The 10,287-nt window shown below is 41.1% G+C and overlaps 1 protein-coding gene across 8 annotated transcripts in view; it reads right to left on the bottom strand.

Annotated features, from left to right (window-relative positions):
- Window positions 1–2,987: 2,987 nt before the first annotated feature.
- The window catches only part of LIMA1 (LIM domain and actin binding 1), an 85,414-nt gene continuing 78,114 nt past the window's right edge, over window positions 2,988–10,287 (bottom strand). For all 8 annotated transcript variants that reach the window (XM_024737050.1, XM_024737053.1, XM_024737055.1 and 5 more), the window contains 2 exons: window positions 6,832–6,965; window positions 2,988–5,327 (listed from right to left, as the gene is read on the bottom strand). In XM_024737050.1, the coding sequence (XP_024592818.1) occupies window positions 4,319–5,327; window positions 6,832–6,965 (1,143 nt within the window). In that variant the 3' untranslated portion in view covers window positions 2,988–4,318. The remainder of the gene's footprint in view (window positions 5,328–6,831; window positions 6,966–10,287) is intronic.

Genomic DNA, 10,287 nt, shown 5'->3' with positions numbered 1-10,287 from the left:
GAGACTCCGCCTCCCGATCCTGGCCACGCCCCTCCTTTTCCCGCCCCGCCTCCACCCAGTCCTGGTCCCACCCCGCACAAGCACTCAACGCTCGTCCCGCCCCTTTTTGCTACCGGTTTCGGCGAAGATTTTCCTCCTCCCTCACTCTCCCGTCCAGCTACGGCTACACCCCTTATTTCAGGCATAGCTCCCTTATGGGGACATTCTTCTCAGTCCAGCCAGCTTAAGCTGTTCCTGCTCCCTGGAAGGCCATACCTCTCTCTCGCTCTCTCTCCCCCCTCCCTCACAGCCCCCATCTCTCACTAGGGTTTATCGCCATCTCAGCTGGTCCCGCCTACTAGCAGCGTTCTTTTTGCTCCCCACCCTTTTTCTCTCTTCGTGCCCGTCCATGATCTCAACCCCCTGTCCTTGTATATCCCTCAAAATTGACTTTTAAAAATCCTTTTATTCTTCTCATGGGGAAAGGAAATGGAAGATATCCAAAGGAAAATATTAAAGGAAAAAGCAAAGTAGATGATGGCCAATGTTTAATGAGGTTTACTATATGCCAGGTACTGCCCTGAACATTTTACACACATTATTTAACTTCCTCATTCTGTGAAGTAGGTATTTACTATTTTATGGATGAGTTAACTGAGGTCCAGAGAGCAGCTTGCCCGAGGCTATATAAACAAGTGGTAGAGCTGAGCTTCTGAACTAGAAAGTCTTTAGATTCCAGAGCCCTGAGGCTTTATCCTATAAAACTCCTTAACTTTAGATGTCCACATTGAGCATTGAACTCTTTTGTGGATCAACATAAACAGGGAGGGGAGCCATAGACAAGAAACTTTCAAAATATTGAATTCTAAATTGTCCCTCAACCGCTGGAGAACGCTGAACCCTGGGTGCCAACCGTTCAAACCTGGCTACAAGATTAATTACCACAGGCTACCTAGAATGATCTGAAAAAAGATTAAAGAACTAATCTTGTCCAAGGACAGACAGAGTATCTTTATACTAGTAGGCATGCTTGCAGCAGAAGATAAAGAGTTTCAAAGGGAGAGAAAGAAGAGAAAAAAAAAGGAGCCACCTTAAGGAGTAGACTAGAAGGTCTGCTTTAGTTCAGTGGTTCTCAAACCTTAGTGTGCCACAGCTCAGACATTAGCTTCTCTCATCTCCCACATGGAGAGTTTGCTAAAAGTTTTCTGGGCTCCATCCAAAGAGATTCTGATTCAGGAGGTTCAGGGTAGGCCCATAAATGTGCATTTCTCATTTCCAACAAACTCAGAAGTCATGCCACTGCTGCTGGTCTGAGAACCACACTGCCTGAAGCCATTTTCGTCCAAACCCAGAAATAGCTTAATGGTAACTACCCTATATTCAAGATACGTTTTAAAAGAAGTAAACTCACAGGACTTCCCTAGTGGTCCAGTGGTTAAGACTCCATGCCCCCCACTGCAGGGGGCATGGATTCGATCCCTGGTTGGGGAACTAAGATCCCACATGCCGTGTGGTGTGGCCAAAATAAATAAATAAAAGAAGTAAACTCTCTCTGATCCCATGGGAATTCAAAGCAGAGCCCCAAGGAACAAAGAACATGCTAACTTAGCATGCAGAGGCCAACACACAATGATCTTGGTCTCAAGATCTATTCCCAGAAAAACACATATGTACCATTTCTCAACCTCTTGATTGTTAGAAAACATATTGCTGACGAAATACGTAATGAAAGCAAATATAGTACAGGTTTCACTTTGGCCAGGAGTGATCTGACCAGCAAGCTGGTAAAAGAACTAAGTTGGCCCCTGTAGCAGTCATGGACAGAGTCTCCTTAACCATCTCAAGTCCCAAGCTGGCCCCTTTTCCTGCTTTACCAACAGAAAAATTCACATCATCCTATTGTCAACATTGACATAGTCCAACAAGTTGCTTCATTTAGAGAGCTGAGAGAATAAATGATAAGCACTTTTTATTTGGCTGTAGGTTCTTTTGTTTTCTAAGAATGTTTAGTGTTATCTGGTCATTCTCTTGATAAGAATATCCTTTTATTATATTGATTATGGAGCTAATTCTTGTCTCTACGGTCTGTACCTGTGTCTACCTTAGCCCTTGAAAGGCACAGAAAGGAGTTCTTCCAAGGGTAATCTCAGCCCCCAAGTACCTGATATACGGTGACATACTCAACTGATACCCATTAATGCCAGCCATAGGCGCTGAGACTTTTTGTATAAGGTTAGTAGATATAGGGAGTACAATGTGGATGGGTTAGAGCAGCAAGCAGTGAGTCACAGAGTAAAGGTAGCTAAACTCAAGCCAAGATTGGATATTTTATAAATGTCAGCAGGAACTTCTGGATTAACTGTTCAGTGAACAGGGCTTTCTAAATGACTTCAGCCTGTGTTGGGGCCAAGAGCAGATAGTAGTACCCGGACAAGCACTTAGAAGACCAGGCAAGATGCTGGAACACACAGTGGCCCTGGAAAATGTTAACAGATGACTCAAAAAGCATTTCTATCTCCAAGGAAATCTACACTCCCATTAAAAAAGGTACCTTAATTGGGGCAGTTGCCTCTGCAAGCAAGGAAAACAAACAACCAACTATGCCTCTGCCCAGGGTAGAAAACAAGTCCATTTTCAGCAGAGGCATTTGGAAATTCCATTTAGCATTTAGGTATACTTGTAAGGTAAATTATTAAATGCGGAGTACAATTAACAATAAAAAACCACCACTGCATTTTGAATTGGTAAAACAAACAGCTCATTTTGAATGAACACAATAATTCTCTTGCCAAGTTGCTTTCAATTTTCAAGAAAAATGTTTTCTAGGCGGATGAAATCCTAAGATCAGCCCAACACCACCACCTAGTGGTGAGAAGTATACATTGCATGTCTCTTCACTTCATACCCATCAGATCCATCTGCCTTTTCTACCCAAACTGCTAAGGTAAAAGCAGGTCCTGAGAGACTGTAACAATGTAAAATAATAATGGAAAAGGAACATTGAAAAGTTCAAGTGTAAATTAAAAGCTTTATTGAATAAAAATGTTTCAGAGTAAGCAAGACTGTAAGAAAGCAGAATATTTTACATCTCTAAAAAATATCAGAGCTAAATCTCTAAAAATGCAGTATAAAGAAAAGCCTATACCTTAAAACACCTCTCTCCCCCAACATACAATTTGGAATATCAATTATGTACAACAACTGTACTTAAGTTTATATTGTTCCAAAACCTTAATACTAGAAAACCATCTCCCAAAAAAGGCCTATAACTGGTTTAATTGCACCCTGGGAATACTGTCTGCCATAAAAATCAATACATTTCAGAGCTTTTAAGTATTAAAAAACTAGTGTCCCAGGAAGGGGATATCAGAAGTAGAATATAGGGTTTGAGGATCTGAGCTCAAGTGGTTTAAGGCTTTTTTTTTTTTTCTGTTATTCCTCCTTTAAACTCATCATTTTGCTCTAATATGCAACATGGCAAATACAAAAGATCTTATAAAAATATTGCAGCTTACAGTAAATTATGAGAAGCACAGATACCACCAGAGAAGAAAGCAATCACTTGGGGGTGTAGTCAAACTCATTGGCAAATACCATAGCTTATTTGGGACACGATGAATCTCTCCAAGCACTAAGGGTGCTCAAAAGGTGCTCCAAAAAGATGGTTATGCTATATCTCAATAATCTGGTTCAGGATGTTGTTTAGAAAGCAGGATGCAATAAATTCCCCATATATATCGGAGCAAGCAGTAAATTCCCCATATATATCAGAGTAAGAAAATTAACCTAAATTTTTTTTTAAAGACTAAATATTTGATCTCTTAACAGAGGAATACTAAACAATAAATTGGTATTCATGTAAAAATATACAAACTGTGCCCTTTATACTAAAGTGCATTCAGTCACAATGTTTAGGCCCCTAAATCCCTTCTGCATGTTTCCTAATTCCACAATTGAATTTTTAGTGTAACAATGTACTTCTAATCATCTCTCCATTTTCATATTGTCTTTTGGGAGTACAATGGAAGCTGGACCATATCCGTTGGAATATCCCCCCCCGCCACACACATACACACTCCCAACCCCCAAAAGACCTTAAAGCAGTTGTGTATATCATCATTGCTAAAAGAGAGGATTTAAGTAATGTTATCTAGCATTTAGAATTGGTTCACTTAAGCTGCACAGTATGGGATTTTTTTGAAGCAAGAACTCTTTTCCAAAGTTACTTCCACATAAATTACAACTCATGCTAAGACAGCTGTTTTGTGCATCACTTTGATAAAGGGCAGTGGCTCACTAACACTAACATAAATTTAAGGCCCAGCATCATTGCAATTTGTTATTCCTCATCTTCATCCTCATCATAGTACCGATTTCTCTTTATCTGTTCCTCCACAGAGAGCTCTTTGACTACTTCTCCCTCCCAGAATCCCACATCCTGGGATGTCTGATTCTGAGTAGTGAATTCTTTAGTGGAGGTGTTATCTGCAAAGCTAGACCAATTTTTAGAGTTGGGTTCTAGTGAAGACTGCTGTGTGAGAAGGTTTCTATCACCTTCATCTAAGTTTGCACCATTTTCTATAAGATTTTCACTCCCCATCTCAAAACTGTGAACTTCCTTACTTCTCCTTCCTGCCTCCTCTCCTTTAGATCCCTTGTTTGGCCAGGTTGTTTTTTCCACACTCTCATTCTTCTCGGAGGCATTGGCATTTTCCGTTTGTTTCCTTTCTGCTGCTACACCTCCTCCAAACTCCTCACTCTGCTCTGACATGCTCCAGCCTTTCCTGATAGATGGGGACAAGGTTTTGGGGCTCTTGACTGAAGAGGTTCGAAATGAAGCTGCTACAGTGAACGGGCGGCTTCTCTCCTTCAGTGAAGAAGTTCGTCTTAGCTTCTTCAGATCCAGATCTACATCCTCAGGAGCTTCAGGCTTGCTGATTTCATCCTCAGGAGGCCACTTAGGCTTCGATACTTTGATCCCTTCCTCCAAGGCACTTCCTGAACTGCCAAGTTCAGTAGGGGGCGGCCAGGCAATCCTCAACTTCTTGGTTTCAGCTGGCTTGTCTTCTTTCTCCAGCGGGGACGAGGCCTTGGCTTCCATACTTGCAGTCAGCACACCAACCTTAGCAATGGGGGCATCTTCTACCCCTGGGCTCTGAGGGGTCTCCCCTGCATTTGGAAGCTGGGCTGGTCTCTCCAATGTTTCTTCATTTTCATTTTTGCTCGCCCACAGATCCTTGTGTGGTCTGTGTCCAAAGCCTTCATCATAGTTGCCTTTAGATTTAAAGAGTTGATTGAAGTGAGGCTTGCAATAGATTCTCCCATGTAAAGAGGCATATGTTCCTAGACTGTTGTTTTTAAAAAAAAGAGCATAAAGTTAACAAATATGTATTCTCTTATTTACACCAGTAGGCTGAAACCTGGCAACTCCAGTATATTCAGAAGATGCTAAGTGAGAAAAATACCTTTAAAAGCACATCAGTCACTGAGGGTGTCCTTTTAAGCACATTTGTTTTATTATCCTTATAAAAAACATGCTCAATTCTAGGTCTGAACCTTCACAAGACATTCTTCCACCTGGTACATGCTCCCATTTTCAAGTGATTTCACTCCCCTCTGTCAAAACTGTTGAAAAAGTTACTTCTTCCAGGTAGTCTTCCCTAGGTAGTCCCACCTAGTTCTGATCATTCATATATTTCCTAAGTATTTCTAACCTATAACTACTTTTAATGATATTCCTTTGTAAAAAGTTGTATCTTTTCCCTCCTAGTTTCCCATTTGTGTTATAATTTAAAAGCACGTTTTTACAGAAATGGGTATAACGCTCTGCCAACGCTTGGCACTGAGTAGACGTCAGTGATTAAATAAAGGAAAGCTATGGTTAATAGGAGAATGGTGAGCAGTAGCCAGAAGTCGGTCTACCCTAACAAGAGTGCTGGACAGGCCTTTAGGACATCTGGTGTCTCTCGCAGGGTTAACACATTTTAAAGGGCGGTATAAAAACAACAGCATTTCCACAGAAGAAATATAAAAATTCAAAAATTTAGAAAAATGTGCTCTGGAGAAAAAAATACAGTGGGCAGAAAAAGAACCACTGTGTGGAAGTCACAGAGGCACATTTTGGCTCAACAGAAGGGAAAGTTTTCAAGCTAGCGCTAACGCTGGAACTAGCTGTAGTGGGGTATTAACCCCCGCAGAAGTGCCACGCAGGTGCCAGGACATCTTTCAACAGTATGCTGGAAAGGGTGATTGCTCTGGAAGGAAGGCTGGAGGAAATGACATCCTGGTTACTTCCTCCTCCAAGGTTCTACGGTTAAAATGAGTTAATACGGAATATTTCCCCAATTTGTCACATTTATACCCATACTTTGAGTAACTTGGAAGAAATGATACATAATTATTTTCTCAGAAAATAAAATGAAACAATATACAGAAAAATATATGCCCTTCAGGATCTATTATTATTGCTATTTTTACCATTTATATAGTGTTTGGGATAATTTCAAGGGCTTCAACAAGTATCCTCTTGAGATTTCTTAACTGTATGATTCTGTGACACCAAGGGAAAACATTCTACTAAATTAGGTCACAGGGGCAGTTACCTGCAACTTACATGATTTAAGCTTCGGTCCTAACATGTAAATTAACATGTGAGAGTACCAAGAAGTTCTAAACACCATTATAATTTGATATAAAATGCCTGTCATTAAATGGTACTTTTTACTTTCTTCAGAGGTCCTCAACAGCACACACTATTAGCACCACAGATTTTAGTACCAGTGTTCTAAAAACCAAAGACTCCCTCTGGAGGTCCAGCCACACAGAGAGATGGCTTGTTTTGGTCTGGCTTACCTCAGTTTGTTGTTGCAATAGGAACAACGGAAGCAGCTGATGTGAAACACCTGCTTGTTGGCCAAGAGACGCTCCATTGAGTAGACTGTTTTCTGACATTCCACGCAGGTCTCTCTTGCAGGTGCCTGAAACTTCTAGGAAAAGCAAAGGACAACTTTAGCTAGCAAAGGCAGCAATGAGTTAGTACTCTGCTGAAGTGGGCCCCGGGATTTACTTTGTTATCTAAGGGCTCCCTTACCTGGTCTGTCAATTCTCAGAGGAACAGTAAGCCTACTGCAATTCTATCGGTTGACTCTCTAAGGCCAAGAGGCTCTCCTGAATTCCCTACCCTGATTGTCTGGCTGCCATAAGTGCAGCAGCCACTGAGGATGGGTGGAGCTAGGGCTGGACTGCAGAGAAAGGCTTAGACAAACCACCACACATACACACACACACACACACACACACACACACACAAGTACACACAAAATGATTCCACGCACAGGAAATGAGGAGAAAATGTCATCACATACAGAAGAAAGAAGTTTGATGGTTTGATCCAAGCGCCAAATAAGAGGCAGAACAGACTTTTTAAAGACCAGATTCTGAAGGGGGTAACTTTCAAGGAGAGAAAGCATTTGGCTTTTGGAAGTAGGAAAAGACTTTTAAAATCTTTTTATTTATTTATTTTTACTGAAGTCGAGTTGATTTACCATGTTGTGCCCATCTCTGCTGTACAGCAAAGTGACTCAGTTATACACATAGAGACTTTTTAAAAATATTCATAAAAGACACTTTGATAAAGCATCTCTCAGTCCCCTCTGCATATAATCTTGACTTGCTCAATCCACTAGACATAACATTTTTAAATAAAGCAAAATTGACACATAAATGGAACATTTTAAAAGACACACAAACTATTTTATTAGGATTCCAGAAGAAAGCATAGCCCAATAAAGCTACAGGTTCTATAATCTTTTTAAAACACCAAATGGAGAATAAAACTAATGTACTGGGTAGGGCGGTGAGTCACAACGGGGATTCATGAACTGTTTGTAAAGTGTGGAATATGGGCGGGGTGAGCACAGCTGTTGCTGGTAAACTCAGTCCTAAACTACATAAAGTAGGTTGTATTAGCACTGATGAAAGCTAGAATTCCAAAACCATAAGTTTTTACATGATAAGAAATAGTTACATGGCCACTAGGGGTGGGGGTAAGAAGTCCCTAGGTGTGTGTGACTCTTGACTTGTCCCAAGAGAAACAGCTCAACCAGTAAATGCAGAAGCAGCTTTAGTTAAGGTGGCCTGGAAGCTCTTTCAGGCACCTTGGTGGCCTCTGCCACCAAGACCGGTATGGTGGTAAATAATACAATTTAGTCCCAAAGCCCAGGGCCTGAATGGTTAAGGTAAGCCTAAGATAAACCAGCTTATGGGTAAGACAGAATTTTGATTAAAAAATCCGAAAATAGACCCGTAAAAAAAATTCAGACTGCTGGTTCACTTGCCACAATGATTCACTAGGAAGTAAAGCAGAAATAGGAATGGTTTTCCAAGTAGATTTGGACAGAAAATGAGAGTAGAAAATGGGCATAAAATGGAAGCAAAGGTTAATATCTATAAAAGGGAGTTTAATAAAATTAGTGCTCCCAAATAGCACCAAAGAATTTAAAAATGAAGGAGGAGGGCTGAGTGTTAACAGCAGCCCCTCCATTCCTAGGGTTAGAGTAGAAGAGAAAAACTTAAAGGATCAAAGACCACAGCTACAACTTAAGTTTACCAGGCATAAGGGAGGAACTTAGATATGATCAAATGTATTGTACTGAATGCTGCTGGCAGATATCAGGGCGTTATTTGGAGCTCAGAATTGTTTTTTCTTTTTTCAAAATTTACTTTATTGAAGTATAGTTGATTTACAATGTTGTGTTGGTTTCTGGTGTACAGCAAAGTGATTCAGTTTTACATATATATAGTCTTTTTCATATTCTTTTCCATTACGGTTTATTACAGGATATTGAGCATAGTTCCCTGTGCTATACAGTAGGACCTCACTGTAGAATTGTTTTTTCTTTCTCTCTCTTGCTTTTTTTTTTTCCTTTGGCCGCACCTCATGGCTTGTGAGTTTGAACCCAGGCCCTCAGCAGTGAGAGTTTGGAGTCCTAACCACTGGACTACCAAGGAATTCCGAAATTGTTTTTTCTTATCTAACAAGATAGGACCTAAGTGGAGATGTCCTTGCATAATTTAATTAGGTTTCTCTAAAAGGACTAGGTCCTTGTCTAGCAAACAGGAAATCCATTAAAAGGCAGAATAAAATTTGGGTATAATAGTACAACTGGAGAGTGGCTGTACAAATCACAATTCAGACAATGTAAAAGTAATAGGACAAATGTATTTACTTATCAGATTGAAAATCATTTTCAGTTGCAGGATGAATATTGTATTTATAATACTTAGGAGAGTAAGCGCTCATTCTGGTCGCTAAAGACAGAGCAGGAGACAGAAATTTCCCATGGTAGAGGAGGAAATGGGTATTATTCTGCTAAAGGAGACTGGAAGCCTACAGAGCATGCCTGTTACACACACACATACACACACACACACACACACACACACACACACACACAGAGAGAGAGAGAGAAAGAGAACACACAGTAGGAGAAGGGTGCAGCCCAGTGAATAGAAAGGAAAACCTGAGAGAAAGCTGCAAGTTGAGCTCACATTAGGAGGAAAGTGGAAGGCAGGAGCAGAAACTAGGTACCGGGAGCAGGAAGCAGAAGCTGGAAGAGACAAACAGGAACCTTCAATGAATACACAGCATTTGGTGTGCCCTGGAGGGCTTTTTTCTGCAGCTGAGCTGAAACTCAGTTACAGACTCATATCCAAGAATAAGACCACATTTTCTTTCTTTTTCAAGTAACTGCTAATCGTGGCAAAAATCAGCCTCACTCACATCTACCTGAGGCTAGATCAGAGTACCAGCTCAGAAGAGAGAGCTTTTATAGCCTTCACCCAAGGAGTGTCTCATTAACAATTCTTTAGTGTCTTTCTACCTCCCACACTTGACACCCCCCCACCCCATGGCTCCCTCTTGAACGGAGCCTTCCACAACAAGTGAAAAGGCATTCCTCCCCTTAACATCAAATTAATGGACTACTAGCTCAAATATCTGACTAGCCACAAGCTCCTACCTCGCCAGACCTACCAGATTCCCATTATTCCTCTTCCTTTTTCCCATACACCCTTTTCAAATTATTTAATGAAGGTTGATACGGCAGTTGCCCAAGGGCCCTTATAGCATCATAAAGACAAGAGGAGCCCAACATGGTAGTATGCCAAGTCAGAGTGGTTGTGGCTGTGCATTCCCTTTATTTCCTCTGTCCTGGGCTCTCAGCCACTTTTCTGTAATCGCCCCCATGTCTATTCAGACAGCAGGAAGCACGGTCAGTGCCCAAACCTCTACCGTTATGGTAGGCCTGG

This window comes from Neophocaena asiaeorientalis, unplaced genomic scaffold, assembly GCF_003031525.2.
Source record: "Neophocaena asiaeorientalis asiaeorientalis breed wild unplaced genomic scaffold, Neophocaena_asiaeorientalis_V1.1 scaffold134, whole genome shotgun sequence".
In the NCBI taxonomy this organism is placed as follows: Eukaryota; Metazoa; Chordata; class Mammalia; order Artiodactyla; family Phocoenidae; genus Neophocaena; species Neophocaena asiaeorientalis.
Note: the sequence above shows the minus strand (reverse complement) of the source record. Positions and strands in the feature narration are given on the sequence as shown.